Source organism: Falco rusticolus, chromosome 17 (genome assembly GCF_015220075.1).
Source record: "Falco rusticolus isolate bFalRus1 chromosome 17, bFalRus1.pri, whole genome shotgun sequence".
Classification (NCBI taxonomy): Eukaryota; Metazoa; Chordata; class Aves; order Falconiformes; family Falconidae; genus Falco; species Falco rusticolus.
In genome coordinates this window covers 3,347,770-3,369,832 of record NC_051203.1, presented here as the reverse complement: position 1 = coordinate 3,369,832, position 22,063 = coordinate 3,347,770, and the positions used below count along the sequence as shown (strand labels likewise).

Here is a 22,063-nt window from a genome sequence, read left to right as displayed (position 1 = left end):
ATGAGGGATCCCAAATGGCACAGCCCATGGGACAGTCCATGCAGACACAGCCCTGGGCTTATTGCCACACTGACTTTGAGGTGACTTTTCAGCAGAGAATGCCTTGGGAGCCCAAAGAGAAGGGCTGGGCCAGGGCAAATGACCTGTTCCATCTCCCATGGCTCAGGACTGCCAAGCGAGTGCCCCAGTGCCACCCATCTGAGGGCAGAGCATAACGTGGCCAGGCGAGAGCAGCAAAGGGCCTTTGCCATCAGGATGGGGTGGGCCCTGCTCTCAGCCACTTCCCCAAATGCACTCTGAAATTATCTTAATTCAGTCTTGTAACAAAATGTAGTGAAGGATTTCCTCTTGAAGCAAGACGTTAGGCACTTCCTCTGGCAGTGCCACTGTGATGCAGAACTGTACACAAGGAAGATGCTTTTGCACAGGACACATAGAGCAGCCTCCAGCAATGCCCCTTCCCTGGGCCTGAGGACAGCCATGGAGCTGAGAGTCCTCCTGCTGCTGCTGCTCTGCTTCCCAGGTAAGAGAACGGCTGGGTATGCCTCAGGCTTCCCACACACTCAGGGGGAGTGGGACACCCTTCCCCACCTCCTGCCGCTTGGAGAGCTCCATAGCAGGGGGGAATCCCACACCAGCAGGACTCTTGAGCTGGGCAACTCGCTGCAGGGGTGGGAAGGGGCAGCCTGAATTCCCACTACTGCACGTCTGGCTCCTCCATGCTCCCAGGACGTACCACCCCGGGAGCACAGAGCTGCAGCCTCTAAAGCAGCCTCGGTGCCTCCCCCAGTCAGCATTTCCCATCGTGCTGCCTGGTGCCACTTGGCTCCTCTGATCGAAGTCCTGGCTGAGGACAGAGTCGTCTGAGGGCACCTGCCTGCCTCCCCTGCCATCCCAGCAGAAAGCACAAAGCTTTCAGCATGTGGTATGTTGGGGAATCAAGGCAGTCCTGCACTTAGCACAGCCTCACACCTGTGAGTTGCTGGGCATCCTCCGAGGATACGGCATGGAGGAGCTGCAGGCTGCTGAAGGCGAGTTCAATCCCAGCCGTGGGTCGAGCATTTCATCCCCAGCACACACACTGCCCCGGGTCCTGCCCTCTGCCCCATCCCGCCATCCGGTACAGGTGGTACCCGGCCTGAGGGGCACTGTGTGGGGAGGGGTTGGTCCCCATTTTGCCTGCAGTGAGGAGCAGTTACAATGGGGCTGGGCTGCTGGGACAGCTCCAAAGACCGCATCATGCACGGCTCCATTTAGGCTTGAAGGTCCAACACCTCTAGTACCTGCATGTTTGTGAGATTTAAAGCAAAGATACTGGATTTTAAATCATGGTCCTAGCTCAGATCTCAACACTGCACACCAGAAATCAACCTTCCCGTTTTCAAGCAGGAGAATTTAACAGGGAGAATGGTTCTTGGTTTTTGTAGTTCCCCCAGCCACGAGTGCCCATGGGGGAAGGTCAGAGGCAGAGCTTCCCTGCGTCCGTCGGGACACTGTGGGCAGCCCTGCGTCAGCCCCCCCCTCCCTCACACTACATCTGATATTTGCAGGTCTCCAAGCCCAAACACCCGATTCTGAGGAGAGGCGATGGGAGGGAAGCACTCTGTATATCCGGTGTCCTTACACAGCAGGGGCTAACTACCAGCAGAAGAAAGTCTGGTGCCGTATGAGAGATGACATATGTGAGCCCTTAGTGGAGACGAATCACCCGTACCAAAAGGAGGTCACAAAGGGGAAGGTTAGAATAGAGGACAACCCCACGCACAAGACTGTGTCCATCACCATGACTAACCTCCAGGCAGAGGACTCAGGCATATACTCCTGTGCTTCTCGTTCCCGCAGTCACAATTACCTTCCACTAAAGACGATCTCACTGAGTGTTTTCAAGGGTGAGTACCTTTTTCCCCACACAAACCCACGTATTGTCAGAAAGCACCATCATTCCTTCCCCTGCTTTGTCCCCCCTCTCCCGCACAGCCGGGCAGCTCCCCCCGATCCCCACGGTCTCCCACCCTTCCCAGCTTCGCTCGCTGCCTTCCACGCTCATGCAGGCACAGTGTGCAGGAGCCCCACAGACCCGGCTGCCCCTGCAGACTCTCAGCTCTCTCTTGTCCTGCCCTAACCTCACCCCGGCCCTGAGGTGGATGCCCGTGTGGCCACTGCTTGTGCGTCAGTGACCACATTTGCTGTTTTGCAGAGTTGCACAGGTGGGAATTGGACAGTCTCTCTCTGCAGTGCTCCTACAGGACCTTTGGGTACAGCTTGGGGACAAAAGTTTGGTGTCGTAAGGAAGGTCAGACTGGCTGTAAAGACCTGGTGAGGACAGATTCAACAGAGCATAACAGCAGAGCTCTGCAAGACAGAATATTGATCCAGGATGACACCCACAAAAGGTCTGTCACCATCACCATGAAGAAGCTGCAGGCCCAGGACACTGGTGTGTACTGGTGTGCATTTGCCAGAGGCACTCATCTCACCCGGATAATGGAGGTCATGCTCCTTGTGTCCAAGAGTGAGTACCTGCTGGCAGCCAAGTGTGGATTTCGGCAGATTTCACCCCCACCTTCCCTGCTTGTTGTCCTTCCCGTCCTGTGCCACACCATGGAGAAGGCCTGTGCTGCCACTGCACAGCTGACACCCATCTCTCCCTGTCTGGTGGACACGCTGGTGGCTGCCCAAGAGGTCTGTGGAGCCAAAGCTCAGGCCGGGCCCTGCGTGCTCTGCTCACAGCAGAGACTCAGGGGAGGTTCCCATGAGCTCCCACAAACGGGGCCGCTCGTCGCAACTGCTTCCCACAGGGCTGATCCAGCGGCGCCAGGAGCAGCTTCCCCAGCTCAGTGTTTGGCTCGTCCATGCTGGGCGCTGCCGCCGACCTCCCCGCTGCCACGCATTGCTTTTGCTCTGACACCGCAGCTGCCAGCCCTGCCCTGTCCTTGCCTCCCAGACCCTACGGGTTGAACACCTGGGAGCATGCGGCCCCTGGGGGAACCGAAGGAAGTGGACAGGACCTACCCAATTTCGCGACTCACCATCTGGGTCTAGTCCCCTTCTGCTCCTCATATCTGGAGGTAGAAGGACATCCAGGGAGCGTTCAGCCCACAGCAAGTATTCCAGTGATGGGGAAAGGGTGCCATCGTGCCTGCACTGGGATCTCACCAAATATGCTGGGTGTTTTCCAGGGACCCAACAATACACAGCCACGGAGTCAGGCAATATCTCTGTCCAGTGCCTGTACAGTGCCCCAGTCTACTGGGCTGTGAGCAAAGCCTGGTGCAAAGAGGGAGCGAGGACAGCATGTATCGTACTGGTGAACAGCTACGTTAAGCCCACAGGGTACCGCAGATTACTCCAGAAAGGCAGAGTCACGATCCAGGACGACAGCCAGCAGGGGATTGTCACCATTACCATGGAGAAGCTGCAGGCACAGGACTCCGGCATGTACTGGTGTGCACTTTATGAACCCAACGGTCTTTTCCGAATGGCAGAGGTTACGCTCAGTATTTCTGAGGGTGAGTACTGACCTGTAGAAAAACATGGTTAGTTGTAGGTTGCAGACTCACTTTCCTACTCTCTCCCTCTAGTCTCTGCACTGCCCAGCTTACACCACCTCCCACGTTACATCTGTGTTTGCCTGCCCAAACCCCACATCACTCTACCTTCTCACACTAACCGTGCTATGGAATAGCAGCAGGGATCAGAACTGAACCACGTGTGTGCGCCGTGTGGCTTCTCTTTTACCTGAGAGCAGCTTCAGTCATTTTTGTGGAGGTGTTTCTGTCACTAATTCTCATAATACAAGTTCTTCCCCTTTACAGCAACTCATCCCTTGGCTTTTAAAGACATTAAGATCTTCACGTGTGGTCGCCTTCACCTTTATACCCATATTTTAAAGATTTGTGACTTCTAGGTTTTATTTCAGCATAGTGTTTTAACAATATGTGATAACATTTAGGCACTGATTGTGGCAGACCAACACCACGCTGTAGCTTGTCTTTCAGGGGTGTGGCAGAGCAGCACCGAATGGATATGGCATTCCAGAAGATGACAGGGGACGGCATAATTCCCTAGGAGGAACTCCTATCGCATGGGACTGAATGCAGTCTCTAAGCGAGCAGGTTTCTGCACGCATAACCTCCTCTGGGTACTGAAACAGCCCCGGAAGCAATTTTTACAGCCACGTCTTTCACAGGCAATGCTGTATGCTTAGTTCTCGCAAGCTTCGGTCTGCTTAAGCACAGAGTCATTAAGTACTTCATTGCTGCCTGAAGATCTTTGCCATAGCACATACCTGCTTGCACTTAGAGCACTTCCTTCTGCCATGCTTTGGGATGGGAACACACAGAGAGGGGGTCCTGCTGAGCTCCTTGCCCCTCCCTGCCAGGTTTTGATCCTTACATTGCTTTGCCTGGTGGCAGCAAGTCTTGATGGCACAGGTTACAGCCTGGGCAGCTTGCCTGTGCCAGGTGTCACAGCGGGTGTGGATTTATATCCATGGTAGCAATGGCCGGGAAGTTTCGCTGGTAAATGCAAAGCAGCCCAGTAGTGATTATTCTTGTCTTCATGTTTGTGATTGCAGTATTGGCTGGAACAACTTTGTCAGGTACTGCAGGCAGAAGTGAAACAACCCCTTCTGTCAACACCCCAGCATCAAGGTAAGCCCTAAGGAAAGTCTCTGATCTTGAACACAGACAAGAGTTTGCAATGTCTCGTCCACAAAACACCTGTCTCCCTGGCTGGGCATTCTGAAGACTCCTGCTTACAGAGGAATTAGATATGACAGGTGTCCTTGCCAAAGATGGCCTTTCCTCTTCCAGCTCCTGCCCAGGGTGTAATTACAAGCAGAAGCAGACTGGTAAAATCAAGCCGCAGCTTTCTGGAATGTAGATGCCTATCTACTTTTTTTATCCTTATCTCTTTGGGCTGTGCTCTTTGCAGTAATAGAAACTCCCAGATACTGCCCCTAAGCCTTTCTGTCTCGATTTTGCTCACCCCTGCCCATGAATATTTAACAATGAAATAGTCCTTGGCTGCTATTTTATCCTTCTATTTCCATGCTGTTAAATGTAAAGGCTTTTCTTCCCCTTTGGACATCTGCTGTCATCAACACTACAGCAGCACTTTAAGAGTGCAATCATACATCAGCCCCAGTGTGCTAGGTGCAGCAAAACATGGGAGGAAAAGGCAGTACCTGCTCCAGCGAGCCTGGAATTGTGCTCTGAACTTTGAACAGTGGCTTGTTTTTAAAGCCTGAAGAGCGATTTAGGAAAAGCTCAGAAGGCACAGCCAGCTAGAAAAATCAAGACAGCATTGCTGCAGGAGAATCAGACCCTCCTTCCAAGTGCATAAAAGCTATTCCTGTTCCCTTTTTTTGGTCACTGTTTGTTTGGTAATGGGCTGTGCCAGCATCATGCAGTGCTACCCTATAACACTAGTAACTCCTTCGCTTTCCCGGCTTCAGCACAAATGAAAACACCTTCATTGTACTCTCTGGGATCCTGAGCATCCTGTTCATCCTGGCAGTCATCAGCTTGATAATACTGTGCATCAGGCGGCGCAAGCAGCTGAAGAAAAGAGGTATGTGGAGACTGGTGATGCTTCATGTTCCACTCTATACTAAACAGGGCCTTCTCTGGCCATCACTTTTCCACTCCAGGTGAGCTTATTCCCAGTTTACAGTGCCCTGGAGAAGACAAGGCAGGTGCAGCCTGGGAAGCCTCATGTCAGGCTCCTTGCTGTAATCTCCTCTCACAATAAGTCAAACCCATGTTCCTCCAGACTCTGCACAGGACACCTGCTCACATGTTAGAGAAGTAAAACGAGAGCAACGTGTTCACCACATTCAGAGTAGATGGGTCCCACTGGCACACACATTGCTTCTAGCACTGGGCAATACCACAGCCTTCCCCAAAACTCCTGAACCATAGGTAATGCCCAGGCATTTCATGGACTTCTCTACTTCTAAAACCTCTGATTTTGGCTCGTTCCAAAGGTAACAGGCAAGCAGAGGACACCTATGACAAACAAGAGGACACAGCACAGGTAAGGAAAACATTTTACTTCCCGTACAGTAACGAATTCCTTACCAATAGTCTGTGAGGAGCTGGCTGATCCCCCTGATGTGGACCTTGGTGCTCATTTTTGCTTGTGAGCAGGAGGGGAAACGGTATTTAATGTCACCGGAGAGAAGCTGGAGTTCCTAGCTGGAGAGAGAGAAGGGTCATTAATGTAAGGAAACTCCAGTAGGAAAAAACCACAGTGGAGCAAATTGGGGTGATCTCTTAGAATTTACTCAAAGACTAGAAAGCAAGGTTAGATGATGAGGTTGTAACCTGTATCAAGAAGAGGTGATGAAGGAAAAACTTTTCTGTTCTTTCACCTCTGTCACGACCGAAGGTCAGTTTTTACATGGCTTCTCCTTTCCTCCTGGGAAAGTCTTGTTCTTTTGATAACAGCTGTGGCCTGGCACTGAATCATGCTAACAAGTGTTTTCCCTTTCTTTTCATAGCCTGACAGCACGGAAAGAATGGAAAGTCCCAAGGATGACAGCAAAGACCTAAAATATGTTGCTATGAACTTTAGATCCCGACTCAACCCTGGGGATCCTCTCTACTGTAATGTTGAACCAAGTCAGGCTCACAGGAAACCCAAAGATGAAAATGTGGAATATGCTACCATTGCGTTCAAGTAGTTACCAATGAATGACAAAGGATGAAGCACAAAATCCCCAAACAATCCAGAAATGGGAGAAAAGAACTGGAAGACAAAGTGGGAATAGGGAATAGAAGCTGTGTGGATGGACACTGGGGAAAGATCTAAGTCTTTGCTGCTTTGTCTATGTTGCCTATGCATTTTAAGACCACCCTCCCATTAGAAGCCAGTAGAGAATTTTGCCACAAGTGTGCAGATTCTCTCAGGTCAGACAGAGGTGTTGCCTAATTCTCAGGATGCCTTGCACATTTGCTTTCTTCGATTCCATTAAAATGAAGACATTTGGAGAGGCAGGTGTGGAGGACTGACCATTTGGAAAAGAGCAGCATTTGTCTGAACATGGATGGGTTTGGTATTTCAACTATGTTCACTGGTAGAAACTTTATTCCACTCCTAAAGGTTCAGCTACTATGGCCAAGCAAACTCATTCCAGTGCTGGAGGGATAAAACTCTAACCTTGCTGTGACCAGGTTCATTTGCCGGGTAACGGTTGGGGGAAATGAGCACTGGGTTGTAAGAATAAGCAGAACCAGCACCTACGTGAAGGTAAATAGCTTGAGGGTCTATTGCAACATGATGATATGCTGGATTGCAAACTTTGTAAACTGAGATTGTGCTGGATGAATCTGAGCACCAGAAGGTCTTGTAGCTACGAAACAACAACAGTGCATATAAGTAATATGTACACATTTTGAGACTTAAAGCAAATTCCCTTATAACCTAAATTTATCAGGCTGCTTAGGCAAGGAGTAAGATGGCAAGAGGCTTTCAAACTAAAGCGAAATGTTTAGCTTTAGATCAAGAAACAGAGCATGCATGCTGGTGTTTGGGGGTAAGAGGGAATGAGAGTGATGACACTGCTGAGTGCGTGTATAAGTACCCTTTTAAGAAGTGCAGAGGGTTGTGGGATGCATTCAGTGCAGCTGCTGTGGATTACGCTGGTGACGGTCTCCAACACTGTATCCTCTAGACAATTATTTCCAAGCTTGAGGGCTGAATTTGCTCTCAGGGTCATCCACATCTTCAGCATATTTATGCAGTCTTTGAGGCCTGTACATTAAAAACCAGTATGAGGCAGCAGCTACGGGCATGGCTTCCCATGTGTAGCTTGTGCAGACTGCCCCATTCTTTCACGACCTCCGAATCAAAGACCCTTACTTTGTTCAACAATTTCTGGCTGGCCTGTTGTCTTGCTCCCTCTGCTCCCCAAGAACACACAAACCAGCTGCTTAAACCAAGGCAGTGTGGAACCAAGACAAGTAGGAAGAACCAAAAATGGGTATTTCTGGAGAAAGGAAAGAAGGGTACAACATGTGGTGTTGCATTAGAGGAGTGGACAGAGCACTGGGACATTTTTGGACAAAATGTGCCTTGCTATGCTAGCTGCAAGGATGAGCCCTGAGACAGACGTGAGGAAAGTCTGTACAGACAGCGGCACAGAGCAAGAAACTGGTAGGCTGTGTGAAGAAGTTGCAGGAAGTATGACACACATAACAGAGGAAGAAGTATAAAGTTAGAGAGTTGGTCTCAGCATCAGATGATATAACAGAAGGGACACTATTGTAGTTAAGAGTGGATTATTTACGGATGTAAATGTCCGAGTAAGTCAGACATGCTTACTCATGTCAAACATATAAATACATTTATAGATCTCTAGTGCAGCTCTGATGCAGGTTGGCAATTTCCAAGAGCTGCCCCAGAAACACTAGACTGGCTGGGACCTCATCAAACCCTGCTATCCTGAATAATCACACCATAAACTACCAAACATGTTTTTCCAGTGCACTTGGTCACCTTCATTGTTATGAGGCATCTTTGCATCTCTGCAGGAATCACTATCCGGCCAGTCTCAGATGTAGCTCTGTTCCTTTGCAGCACTGTGTTGTACTTTTAGCAGCTCTTCCCAGCCTATTCGCACGTGCAGGTGGTTCTTTGTAAACTCTTTGGGAGACCAATACAAACCAGCATGCCTACTTCCAGCACCTTTTTTTTTTTTTTTTTGGCTACAACATAGAATCATAGAATCTTTTAGGTTTGAAAAGACCTTTACAATCATCAAGTCTAACTGTTAACCCAGCACTACCAAGCCTACCACTAAACCGTGTCCCCAAGTGCCACATCTACATGCCTTTTAAATACCCCCAGGGATGGTGACTCCACCGCTTCCCTGAGCAGCCTGTTCCAATGGCTGACAACCCTTTCGGTGAAGAAATTTTTCCTAATATCCAATTTAAACCTCCCCTGGCACAACCTGAGGCTGTTCCTCTCACCCTATCGCTTGTTACTGGGGAGAAGAGACCGACACCCACCTCGCTACAACCTCCTTTCAGGGAGCTGTAGAGAGCGATAAGGTCTCCCCTGAGCCTCCTTTTCTCCAAGCTAAACAACCCCAGTTCCCTCAGCTGCTCCTCATAAGACTTGTGCTCTACACCCTTCATCATAGGATGCAAGCTTCTGTGGCTGCTTCTGAAGCCATAGACCAGAAACGCGTGTGCAGTTTCATGGGAGAGCTTACCAGAGCCTTGGAAAGTGATACCATTACTTCCATCTCTCTGCTGGAAATACTCCAAATGACATGCCTGCCACCTTCATTTAGCAGTCATGTGGCCACCAATATGAAATGAGTTTGCTGGGGCTCAGCTCAGTTTCTCCAAAAGACCAGAGACCCTGGCACTTTATTTAGCTGCGCCAAGCTCTGCAAACAAGTGGCAAATTAAAAAGGCCTGAACCACTCCTTATTCACAAGCCGGTCGCATCCAGTAGGTTTCTCTTCCTATGGCTGCAGCAGGGAAGCTGATGTGTTCTTTGAAATTTTCAGACTTGACATGTTTCGCTTGAAATGACAGAGAGAAAACAAAAATGGTTCATTCAGCTCAAGATTCCCCTAACTATTTACTATTCATTCAGTAAGTTACACTGGGTCAAACAGTGGAAGAGTAATAGTATAACACAATTGAGTGGAAGAGAGACATTTTCAGGGAGGCAGTTGCTTCTGATCAAAGAGAATTCAAATTTGTGCTCACTGGAGCAAGAATGAACAAAACCTGCAATCAGTAAGCCTCACACAGAATTTTTGGATACTGTAAGGTACCATTTTCTTAAACACTAATTACAGGAAAGAAAAAGAAGGCACATTTATGAATGGGTAGACCTGCAGGTTTATCCACCTGTTAAGAAGCAGATAAGCACGCAAGTTAAGAAGCCGGGGTCTATTTGTACTTGCCTGGAAGGCTCTGGGTAAATAAATTCAAAAAAGAAAAAACAGCAACCCATCCACAGCCTGCCAGTTTGCTAATGCTGCAGTCCTAAACTGCTATTGAACTGATGAGGAACTACTGCATCAGTATGGCACTGATCGGCTCTAAATCAGTGCCCCCATCCCTTGATTTTATGTCCTTTCTGCTAGGTACCAAATAAAGATGTCTTTTTTTCTCATTTAAAGCACCTCACCGCTTCACTCAACACAGTGCTCTTGTCTTCCTGACTTCACGGACGGGAACGCTTCATGCAGAGGCTCTTCTAAATCTTCTTTCCCCTGAAAATAGCCCACAGGATTATGTCCTTACGCTCCTTTCACCCTCGTGATGCTGACTGAGCTACCTGCAGAGTCTTAATGAGAGCCGCCCTCTCCCTTTTGGCTTTCCAAAAATTCACCCCCTGCGAAGCCTGCTCTGGTGGACAGGCACCATAGCTGAGCTGAGAGGACTCCAGTACCACGGCTTCAGGCCATCACATGATGCTCTCTTTCAGGCTGTCTAGACTAAATTGTTGCTGTGAGTGGGCAATGCTGATGCCTGAATTTTCAGCCCACGAGAGAAATGCCTGTCCCTGGCGAATTGCTCAATATGCAGGACAAAAAAGATGCCAAGTTCCTGTGCTCATTCCTTCCGGCAGAGCAAGGAGGGGGGGGAAAGCAAGCTGCTCTTGGGCAAGAGCTCTTTTTACTTTTCTCCAGACTCCTCTCTTGTCCCTTTCTCTGCTCAACTGACATGGAGAAGCTCATGCACCTCATCTTCATGGTCTTCTTGTCAGGTAAGAAAGCGTACGTGACCTTGGGTTTCAGTTAACCGATAGGGTAAAGGATTGGTGCAGAGCTTGCTCTCTATCTGCACCTGTTAGGAGATCAGCGACAATGCCACAGGAAAAGACTGCATGGGTCTTGAAACCCAGTAGCTTTTTCTGGATGTAAAGGTATCTTTGATGTAGCATGCTATTCTTTGGAAGACCAATATAATACAAACACTTACTATGGATACTCTTACTGCCTGTCTGTACACTGTAAAGTCCATGCAGTGCAAGCAGAAGGAACCTGGAGCACTGCAGTCTGTTTGACACTCTATTCTTCCTCCCGAATTATATTGCAGGGATGTCAGACTCCTTCCTCAGAGTTTGCTCTTTTCCCCTTAATTAAACAAAGGGCCAGTGGTGATCCAAGCTCACGAAACAGTGGCGACAGAAGTCTTGTGTGCCTTTTCAGAGTGAAACGTGAAATTTCAAAATCCTATTTGTTTGCATTTGTAGGTCTTTGAATGTAAATCACAGCAGCTAGGGTTCAAGAGGAGAAAAATAGAACTCAGTGAAGGGGACACCTCTGAAATCTTGGGCAATTAACTATTTTCAGCTTGAAAAGCAAAGTTCATCTGAAATGAGAAACAAGGCACAGGACCCAGCTGGTACTCCCAGCTGGCAGCCTTCTCTCTCCAGACACACTTTGCAGATCCCAGATAATTGCAGCAGTGCACAGAAAGGCAAGAGATTCAGGCTTTGGGCGCACAGAAACCTGTCTCAAAGATCTGAATGAGCCTGGAAAAAAGTCTGCTATACTGTTTTCAGTAGCACACAACAAGGGAGGAGGAACACAAATAGTGTGATCTGTCAGCAGAATTAGTTGAAAAGATAATGACACAAGGTTTTCCACAGGGGCATCAGCAAATCTTTAAATGCCCCGATTCTGACCAAGAGATTTTTCACAATGCTGCTACTATTTAAAACAAAACTAAAAAACAAACCCCTGGGCCCATTCCAGGAACTCAACATGCAGAATGGGAGGCAAGGGGTGGTCCACAAGAGAAATAGGAGAGGGAGTTAAAATGTTCGGAGGGATTGCATAGGCAGGACTGGACTGGACATTCAGCGAGGTAAGCTTGACTGGAGCAACATATCAGGATAAGGACTTGTAGGTGGTGGGTTGGTGGGTACTTGGAGAGCATAGATCCATTTTTATGTCCTCTTCTAGTCAAGCTGAAAGATCTTCAGATTTTTTTAGTTTGCAATTCGCTTAGAATGGTAGGAATTGTTTTTAAAAGTGTTATTTAGAGGCTCAGCCAGCACAAAGTCCTCACAACAGCCTATTTTTAAATTTATTTCTGTTTTGTAATTACTTATGGTTTCACTGAAGGCACCAGCCTCAGATTTTTTTCACTAGAAATAGAGATTTCCACAAATACCACACTGCACTTCTCTCTGGAAGTATTATTAGTTCACTGTCCCCTCTGCATTTGCCTGTCATACAGAGGAATGGAAATTAGAAATAAGGAACTAAGGCAAGAAAAAGGCCAAGCAGCCAAAGACCAGTTGTCAACATGATTAAAATTAGTAGGCTATTAAAAGATAGGGTAAAAAAAAAAAGCTGAAACCCTGGGCTTTGAAATCAGGCATAGGATTAAGAAATAACCTCCTAAACAGCTAGCTGGACACTGGTTTGTAGATGTCACTGTGATTCTAGCACTTTCCAGGGCTGTGTTGCTTCTCTCTGGCTGTGTAAAGATCCTTAAAATGGGAATAAAGTTTATGGGCATTTACTGCAAATGATCTTTTCCACAGCAGAGGGTATTCCAGAGCCAAATCTGCATCTATGGACATATGTGGAAGTGTTGAGCTCAAGGCCAAACCCTGAGGCAAGCTGCCTTGCTGCAGCTGTATGCAAGTCAGCAGGCTGGACGTTGCAAAGCAGGGATGTTACAGCAAGGCTGGTCTAAGCAGAGTTACACAGAAACAATTTGTCATTATTGGGTCAAGCTATGTTTTTATGAGCTGCCTTGTAAAAAAAGCTTTTAAAAACCAAGCCAGCTTGCCTGATGCCAACTCAATCTACCTGAATGCCCAGCTTCGTGCCCCTCAGGACCAGAGGAAAATGCAAGTTTCTATTTAATTCCCTAATTATGCTGACAAACTGCTTCCCCTTACTGGGCAGGAGCCCAATGATTACAGAAAGTGTGATGAGGTCGATTTCCAGACTGCAATCCAGAGCAGCCACCATGGGGCCAGATGGGAAGGCAAGGACCAAAATTTCCTGAGCGTCAGAAAATCTGCAAATATTAATGAAGCTGACACCTCTTCCTTTCCTCAGTGACCCCCACAAGAACAGCTACCTGGCAAAAGCCGAGTAACACACCAGTCAGAGGGATCACTACAGATGTATTTCAAGAAAGTCTGAATCCAGACTCTGAATCTGAGCACACCGTGTCTTTCCTGGGGGAAGTGGGCAGGTGACAGCCCTACAATTGACAGCAGCCATCACTAGAATTGTAAAAGATGAAAATGACATTTAGCATAAACATAGTGGGAACGGACAGATATAAAAGAGACTTGGCTCACTGCTTTCTCCTCCTCTCCTAGCATCATGTGCTGTAGAGAACGTCACTGTGGTGTACGGAATGGAGGGGGGCACTATTTCTGTCAACTGCACCTATAACCCCTGGCAGCAACGGTGGAGAGAAAAGAGCTGGTGCAAGATGATCGATGAGACCGAGTGCCAACATGTGGTGAGTGCCCGACGCTTCTGGCTGCCATTCCTAAAGAACAGGAATGGCAACACCTCCATCAGTGACAATGTCCGTGAAGGGGTCCTGACGGTGACCATGAAGCGACTCAAGAAGCAGGATGCTGGGTTGTACCAGTGCAAAACTGAGTACCTGGGGGAAACAAACAGCTTAAGGAAGGTCCAAGTGGAAGTGTTGACAGGTATGTCTTGGGGCTGTGTGTTTTCATGAGTTTCTGAGTTCCTACTTAAATTTCACATGTGTCTGCAGATGCCAAGGCCTCACTTCAGTAAAAAATGACTTTTGTCTTACTCTGAGGAGGTACTGGGTTTCATTGCCTCTTTTTAGTTCCTGATTTACAGCAACATGACCTCACTGTTAACAGGACATCTAACATATGTCATCCCTTTATTGCTACCCAGATTAATTTTCTAGCATACAACCCAGTGCCCAATCTCATTTTGGTTATCTATGCCTAGCTGGGGCACTGGCGCTGGTGATACCAGTGAATATCACCCAGAAACATCTGCAGACTAAACTGTTCTGTTTCTATCAACAGCTGTCCCGGAGACCCAAATGCCAGAGGAGCCTCGTGCTGTGCAGAGCATCTCTGGGTAAGCCATAAAACTCCTCATACTGTGATCTTTAGTCTTCCTAGGACAAAGGCAGATTAGCACCAGCAAGCCCATTAGAAGTGGAGAGGAATACCACCACAGGCATATTCTCTACCTCCTCCTCATTTATGACAATTCCTAGAACTGCCGTGTGGTTTCTAAAGAGCAGCTTTCTCCTAATCCAGAAAATGCGGTGCTTCGGTGCCAAGCAAAACAACTCCTGCAGGTCATAATTTATCTGTATGTGAGATAACTTATTAGAGTTGTTCTAACCTCCCAGGCTCTGTTGTGCACAGGCAGGGACCGCCTGTTGCAGATGTTACCGTCTCCAACACAGTGTGCTACAAGAGTTTTATTAAGGGTTGAACGGTCCCCCTCACTGTTATATTTATGGTTCCCCACAGCGTCCCTCCTGAAGCTGATTTCACTGTCCTCTATATCATTGTGGGATTCCTGGTTACTAAGTTCATGGTGGCCGTGCTGATCTTTATCATTGGCAACAGTAGGAAGAACGGAGAAACCGAGCAGAAGAACCCACGCTTGAATGAGCAGCAGGTCCTCCCTTTCACCGGTCACTTTGCACATGATGGAATCAGCCCCTCCTGGGAGAGCACTGCTTAGAGCCAAACCAAAGGGAATCCACAGAGAAATGAACATCAAGCATTTGTGGGCAAAGCTTTGCCAGCTGCCATAAGAAAAGGATCACCTATTAAACATAGGTATCGATTAACCTGTCACTCCAGAGAAGGAATGTTACCATCTACAGCTTCTTCTCATTGGCACTGACCGACTTTTTCCAACACAACTGAACTGAAAAGATGCTGCCAGTAACACCTGAACCTAATGGAAGAGGATGGGATCGATGGCCAGAGGGAAAGGAGGAATATGAAGTCTTTCTGTCAAGAGATCCAGCACAAACTTATCTCTGTGCAGAGATGCTTCCCTAGACATGGTACAGGTGAGAGCTCTGCTCAGCTTCCCCCTAGCTCGTTGCTAGGCCACAAAAAACTTTGCTGCTCTATACAGCTACTGGCAAATGCCTTGTTATAAAAAAAACCTACCGATAAAATGGTGGACATAAATAGAAGTTCAGGTAACACATTTCAACAACCATGTGTTGAGCAACTTACAAACACATCCGCATAATGTAAAAAAGACAGGGTTCTGTCTCAAATCTCCAAGAAACTTCTGATTCATTGAAGATCAGTGTTAAAGAACTAATAGCTTTTTCCAAGGTGTCCTACACATCGCTACAAAACACTCAAATGCTTCCCTCAAAAGCATGAGATCAGAACTAGACGGTTTGTATTGAAAGCTAATATTATTGGTCTAGAAATCAGCTTTTTAACTGAGATTCTGCTGTCAAAAGTCTGAAGTTTCTGACAGGTTTTTGGCAATGCAGTGCTCTGCTATCGTCTCCGGTCACTGCCAGTAGCTGCATCATATCACCAGGCAGAGTTATTCCAGATACTCATCCCCGTATCGTTCCACCAGGCTCTGAACTGAGACACATCAACTTCGTGTCATCTCAGAGCAGTGCCAGGTGAGAGATTCTGTCTTTCCAATGTAATGAAGACTAGCTCCTAAAAACTGCCTTGGACAGGGTGGATCTTCAGTGAACAGCCACTGTGGGAAGGCATAAGGAATTGCAGAACATAACAGAAAGGGATGTGAAGTCTACATGCAGCTGTGAGCCTGCTTCCTCATATCTCAAATGACTTTGCAACAAAGAACGAATGTTTTCTCTGTATTTCTCCCTGTATTTTTTTCCACTCTCTCCAGGGGATGTTACCAACATGTGATCATTGCTCAGCACTCCCCGAAGTAAAAAGCTGCTTTTAGCTCTCCCAGGAAGACCCCAAATCCAAGGGCATTGACACTTCTTTCCCCAGCACCGCCTGCAAAGCTAAATAAAATCAAACTGGTTATCTGACTTGGTGTGGATTCATGATAAAGAGCTGCAGTACTCCAGATCACATCACTCAAGGAAGAGGTAACACCTGGAACATGCTGGTGCGTTTATAATGTAGAGAAATGCTCTGAGCCAGCTGGGCAGGTTGGCACATTCCGCCAGCTCCGCTTAGTACCGTGCAGAAACAGCAGCTCACATCCTGACACCGGATCAGGCCAGCCGTGGTTGTGCTCTATCTAAACTCATTTTCTCTGTTTCCAGAGGGTAAATTAGCCCATACGCAGTCACGCACCAGTGCAGCTGTATTAACACAAACCTAGCTTCAGTATTCCTGGACCGTACTGTGGTGCCCAGCTAGATGTGCTAAAAAACAAGGGAATCACAGCTTTAACCCGGAGATCTGGGTCCTAGTTCCAGTTTCAACTTGTTGAGAGACCTCGGGCAGGGCCATCCACTGCCTCTGCGATGGCACGGTGACGGGTCTCCACCACTACACAAGGGCTTAGGGGAACCAGAGATATAAAACTTGCATGTAAGCGCAAAGCAGCAGTCAGGATGAATACATCCAACTGAAAGCTGCTCTGTAATACATCAAGGTAGCACTAGAGACCAAAACCACCTACTTCTTTCCCAGCCACACAATCTGATTGCTAAATACGGCTATCTAGACAACAATATATTTAAAACAAAAAAGTAGACAGTAAACATTGTGCAGTCTTCCCACCCATGAATTAACATTAAGGTTGTGGTTAAAAGATGTTCTCAGCAGTTCCAGACTGGCATCATTCTAGGCAGCAGACCACTGCAAGTGACAGAGCAAGTTAGCTTCCTCTGCAACAGAGAATTCTCAGTGATAAAGAAGCTCTGGGATACATTTTTTTCCTCTAGGCCCTAAAAAACCTTCTTACTACAGGATGGGGAGCCTTCCAGCCCTGCTGCTCTTGCTGGCACTTCCAGGTATGGCTTAGACTCTTCTTTTCTCCTAGGAAAAGGGTGCGCCCTGCACTGTTACACGCATTGCACGCTAACTTGCTTGAGCACTTTTTATTTGGGCCATCTAAAGCCTGGCACAGAATGAGATTCCCTGAAGTCAATGAGGGGAGGAAATGTTCAGCCTGAAATTTCCTTATTTATATCAGCTGATGGGTTCTCATTTTGGTTTATAGTAGTTCTGTATTTGGTCCAGAAACTGAACTTCATGGTGGGACATTTGGCAATCATTGCCCTTCTGAGCGAGACCTTTCTCTCCTGCTATTGTGAAGTTCCCAGTCTGAAACCACCCAGCATATGGAGAAGAAAATCTGTTTCTTGCTCTCTCCTGATACATTATGGATCAGGCATTGCCGTAAGACAGGCTAGCTACTGTTTGCCTTCCTACTGCAAATAAATACTGAGTCCACAGAGAAGAACAATAGGAATAAAAATGAAAAAAGGGTAGTGGCACAAAGGCTAAGCATAGATGTTTATTTAGGCAAACCTGCAGGGTTAAATTACTCTTCTCAGAGTCCCAGCCGTATAATACTATGCTGTGACTAGTTGCAGCATCATTTTCTTCTTTCTTTGGAAGAATAATGCATGGCACGAGAGGACATGCAAGTGTTCCTGCATACAGAGGGAGACTCCTCCAGAGCTAACTGCTCATATGACATGCACAAGAATTTATGTGAGAAGACATTTTGGTGCAAGGAGCTGTCAGAAAAGTCTTGTCCAGTCTTAGCCTTGAGTTCCCCTTTAAAAGAAAGGATCAACCTTAACCATGCACCGCATCACTCAGTTGACCTGATAGACTTTGGACGTAGTAGGTTTTCTGTGATCATGACAGCACACCGAAGGTAGAACTCTGGCACGTATCTGTGTAGGGTGTGGGGTGATCTGAAGAATATTGTGCTGCAAAGGATACAGGTGATGGTTTCATTTGAGGGCGAGCTATGAGATCAACAGTGCACCAGGTGGGAGACAGCCAAAATAAATCAAGAATGACGTGTCATTTCCATTTTTGTTTCACAGCAAAAGATGGTAGCTAGAGATAGAGATCCCACTAGAGGTTATCAAAGACAGAGTAAAACTCTTGTTATATAGTTCAACATAGAACCACAATATGTATCTAGAGCTAGAAGTGGCCAGGAAGTTATTTTTGCCATATGAAATAAAAAAGTTTCAAAGGAAAAAAAAAATTGTATGGATTACCATAAAAAATTAACACAATTTTGTATGATTGTATCAATAAAAAAAAATGGTTTTGGGACAGAAATATTCAAAGTCAGCTGATGAAATCCAAAAAACAAAACTTGCTTTTGCACAAAATTTTCCATTTTGTTAAAAGTGTTTTACAGTCACAGAAACCTTTCACAGAGCAAAGCTTTGATAATTCATGTAGAAGACCGGTGAGACAGTGCAACATCATCTTAAACTTGAACGTATGTACGAGGCATAAGAAATATGCTGAGGTAGCTTCATGTCCCAGCACCTGGGGAATCTGACAGCAATAACAACCCTGGAACCTGAGACAGCCCACGTTTGGGAAGGGCAGCAGGAATCCAAATTTCCCATTTGGCACCCCAGCTTCATCTCTAGTGACCACTCTCATCAGACTGGGGCTGCTTATTTCCTTGTCTTCTGCAAGTTCTCTTTGTGCTGATGTTAGCTTTGCTCCTTCGTTGGGTGAGATGTACCCCACCATGGGGACTGGTTTTTCCTGTCTTCTCCCTCTAATGAGTCACCACTCCGTTTTCTTCAGAGTTTGTAAGGCTATTTGCAAAAAAAGGGAACAACTTGTCCCTCCATTGCTCCTATTCTGTGATAGCCAACATCAGGAAATTTCCAACATTTTATTTGGTGCAAAATGGTGTCCTGAATTAGATGTCAACCTATTATCAGAGGTAACTCTGATCAAAGTATCATTAAAGTAGGAAGGACTGAAATGATGAATGACTTCTCGTGGAAAATGATTAGTGTGTGGCTGAAAAAGCTCCAACTTAATGACTCAGGAGAATATAATCTTGAGAGCCATATCCAGGGGAGAAACAAACTACTGAATAGGATCATGCTGGAAGTTTTGGGTGAGTTAATCAAAGAATTAATGATCTTCTAAAAGTCAGCAATTTCTTACTGCTCGACAAGAAAGATTACAGGTCAATGTTAAAGAGCTCTCTTCTAAGCCTGGAAATTTCCTGAGACACAGATAATTCCTGAATTTCTTTTTATTAAACAGATTTTTGATACATACTAATGGCATAAATAAATTGCAGCCAGTTGGTGGGGGAAGTCTGTCTTGGTTTCATTGACTAACAAATTTTTATATTTACATCAGCAGATGAAACAGACCTCAAGCAATCTGAATCATTCCCTGAATTTCTACCTGAGTTCCTCTTTTTGCCACAGCTCATTAGTAAACTTCTGCATTTGTTTTAACACTTTACTTCCTTTTCTGCTTTTTGCCAGCACAGGAGGCAGAAAACCAGAAGATAGTGAAAGCTATTCTTTCATTTTTATGACATGACTGAAAAATGTTTATGGGAAGTATATGACATCTTTCTTCTAAGATGCTTCCTTTCCAACAGCATTCAAGTGCCCAAATAAGCAATTCAGTTTTCATATCATTCTCTAAAATGGTATAAATTTTTATGGCTGACCTATACCTTCTACAACACTCGTCTCCTGCAGGAGCTGTTCTTTCCCTTGGATCTGTTACAGGACCCAAACTTGTAAGGAAAGCAGAAACCAAATCTCATTTGCCCCTCTGCACATGATATTTGTGCAGAGTACATTGCACATTGTACATTGAGTAAGTAGATTTTCCAAGGCATCATGCAATCAAGTATCAAATAGTTTGCAAGAATGAAAACAGCACCAGAGGACCACAACCCAAAGGGAACAAAACGGGAATCACAGTATGTCTGTTCTTGCCCTACTAGCTACTTACTAGAACTCTTTGCCTGGGCCTACATTCAATGTTTTCGTTGAGATACCCTGATACCAGGTACTATCCAACAACCCCAAAAAACCTCCTAGCTCTTACCTGAGGAACTGGTTGATCCTATTCCTGTGATTCAGCTGCATTAACTAACTTTCTTTTACTCGTAAACAGCACAGGATTAATTTTCTTGTGCAACTTCACAATTTCATAGCTAACAAGCAAGCAGTAACTGGACCGTTCTACAAACTGGCAAAGCAGAATTTTTCAGCATGATAAGAAGTCACCAGGGATGGACTGATGTGGGAAAATCACCTGCTCTTGGTTTTTTTTTTTCAAGGGGAAAATTGGAAATGGGATGCAGATTTACACACCATTTCACTTCCCACTGAGAAGGGGGACGTTGCCAACCCCACAGATGACAGCAATAAGGATCAGAGGTAAAAACCAAAGACTCCCAGACTCTAAGCACAGCATTCTGGATGCACTGCAGGATTTGAGGTGTGGTGTGACATCTGAAGCATGTGCACACACACCCATACACACACAAAGAGGCTGCCCCTTCTCCCCTGCAGGGTTTGGTCCAACCTCCCCACCTCCCATGAAAGGGTAGCTGTAGAAGGTCCCTATTAGTTTCGGGAGCACTAAGTGAGGCTTCTACTGAAGATGCTCAGTTTGACCGTGTTCTTGACTTTCTACCCGGTTAAAAAAGGGACAACTATATGGGCCACGCAATGCTACAACGACTCTGCCTGTTGTACAAGCAGACCGGTGTAAGACCAATCCCAGCTAAACAACATAGCGTGGCAGACGAGAGTGATTACCAGACCTGATCAAAGACAGATCACGAGAAGGGCTACTGCATCCTGATGAGGGATGCCTTTGAACTCTGGTAGCGCTGCAAATGACTGCAGGAAGAGAATTCAAGCTCCTGAGTATTCCCCAGGCTTGCCAAGTGCCAAAGAAATATACGGCTGGGATGGATCCTCTGTGGCTGTAGATGAGTACTGACCTCATGGAACCATGCTTGTTTAGAGACAGCAAGGGTAATATTCACGTGCTAAATTTTTATCCTGGAACCATAAGCCATTTTCAAACACATAAAATCCCCTCCCAAATTAACCTAGCCAACTTCTGGTGCTGTAAATAGTAATGGAGATATCATGCTTTTCCCTGCAGGACTCTCTATGGTCTCATAGTGCTGAGCTCCTTCCTGCCTACAACTGCTCTGATTGCTACTGTTATACTCCTTGTCACCATTTACATCAGAAGGAAAAGGGCAGGTAAAGCTCCCTAATCCTCTTGTCTAGTTTTCCTGCCCCTACAGCTTGCTGTCCCACCACACTGAATCTAAGGAAGGTCTGTTCGTAGTAATCATCGTCCAGGGAGGCAATGCAGCTGAGCTGAGAGTGAAATGCAAGATGCAAGTTAAATCGCAGGGATGGGGTAGTGGGGGTAGTCATCTTTAAAATAAAAAGGTAAAGGTGTAGTTTTACACTCAAAGGAGATTCTGTCCACAGCAGGAAAAGGGACGGACTTTGGCGGACATCCTTCTTTCAGACAAGCAGCACTGCAGGTAAGACATCATCAGAAATCCAACATTCCTGCTGCTTTTTTTGATCTCTGTCATGCAGAGACTCTCACTCTGTGTTCACCTCTCAGAGGGATTATGAAGCACACAGTAGCATCCACTCCAGCCAGCACACCGAAGCTAGCTGTCTGTATTTGTTGATTGTCTGACATCTTGTTGCAAAGCAGACCCTAACTTGTTCAACTCATAGCCCTTCTGCATATTTTTGTTTATAGTACTCAGAAAAATAAATATAATAACAAATATATAATTTTGATAATTAACTGGCCTTGAATCTTCAGTACCACCGCCAAAGTTCCTGATCAAAGGAAATCTTTGGTAGTTGCAATTGCTCTAAATATTTAGTGTGTAACAACAGTTGCTGCACCTTTCTACCCAGTCCCTTAAATCCTAGGAAGCAGACTTTTGAGCAAGAGAAGTTTTCTGAACTTCTCTGAGCACACGTGCCCTTTTCCCATGTATCCCTCCCCTTTTTCCCAGTTTTATAATAGGAGAAAATATTTGTGGTTATAAATGAACTAAGACTAATATTCCGAAGCAAAAAATGCTGAATTTCTTTTTAAC

The 22,063-nt window shown here is 46.3% G+C and overlaps 2 protein-coding genes and 1 pseudogene across 3 annotated transcripts; all 3 read left to right on the top strand.

Moving 5' to 3' along the window:
- The first annotated feature begins 306 nt into the window (after positions 1–306).
- Positions 307–6,995, top strand: LOC119158628 (polymeric immunoglobulin receptor-like). The gene is made up of 8 exons (XM_037410816.1): positions 307–523; positions 1,551–1,889; positions 2,198–2,512; positions 3,180–3,509; positions 4,577–4,652; positions 5,459–5,574; positions 5,990–6,039; positions 6,506–6,995. Exons 1-8 carry the CDS (start codon positions 415–417, stop codon positions 6,686–6,688), a joined length of 1,518 nt encoding a protein of 505 aa, XP_037266713.1. The 5' UTR covers positions 307–414; the 3' UTR covers positions 6,689–6,995.
- Positions 6,996–9,066: 2,071 nt separating this feature from the next.
- On the top strand, positions 9,067–16,016 carry LOC119158645 (triggering receptor expressed on myeloid cells 2-like). 2 transcript variants are annotated; one of them, XR_005107928.1, is made up of 5 exons: positions 9,067–10,740; positions 13,327–13,671; positions 14,029–14,083; positions 14,488–15,041; positions 15,866–16,016. XR_005107928.1 is itself a non-coding variant. In XM_037410833.1 (4 exons), the coding sequence occupies exons 1-4, from the start codon at positions 10,527–10,529 to the stop codon at positions 14,702–14,704; spliced, it is 831 nt and encodes a 276-aa protein (XP_037266730.1). In that variant the 5' UTR covers positions 9,067–10,526; the 3' UTR covers positions 14,705–16,016. The 2 variants fall into 2 exon arrangements, 1 of the variants encoding a protein (XP_037266730.1); XM_037410833.1 differs by having other exon boundaries at positions 14,488–16,016.
- A 948-nt stretch (positions 16,017–16,964) lies between these two features.
- LOC119158372 overlaps positions 16,965–22,063 on the top strand; it is a 13,962-nt pseudogene continuing 8,863 nt past the window's right edge.

What these genes read in the sequence shown, in the direction of transcription:
- LOC119158628 (XM_037410816.1), top strand. Translation starts at nt 415, where the DNA reads ATGCTTTTGCACAGGACACATAGAGCAGCCTCCAGCAATGCCCCTTCC. An exon ending in CTCACTGAGTGTTTTCAAGG is followed by an intron (nt 1,890 to 2,197) that starts GTGAGTACCTTT and finishes GCTGTTTTGCAG; the next exon opens with AGTTGCACAGGTGGGAATTG. An exon ending in CAAGCAGCTGAAGAAAAGAG is followed by an intron (nt 5,575 to 5,989) that starts GTATGTGGAGAC and finishes CTCGTTCCAAAG; the next exon opens with GTAACAGGCAAGCAGAGGAC.
- LOC119158645 (XM_037410833.1), top strand. Translation starts at nt 10,527, where the DNA reads ATGCCTGTCCCTGGCGAATTGCTCAATATGCAGGACAAAAAAGATGCC. An exon ending in CCAAGTGGAAGTGTTGACAG is followed by an intron (nt 13,672 to 14,028) that starts GTATGTCTTGGG and finishes TTCTATCAACAG; the next exon opens with CTGTCCCGGAGACCCAAATG. An exon ending in GCTGTGCAGAGCATCTCTGG is followed by an intron (nt 14,084 to 14,487) that starts GTAAGCCATAAA and finishes GGTTCCCCACAG; the next exon opens with CGTCCCTCCTGAAGCTGATT.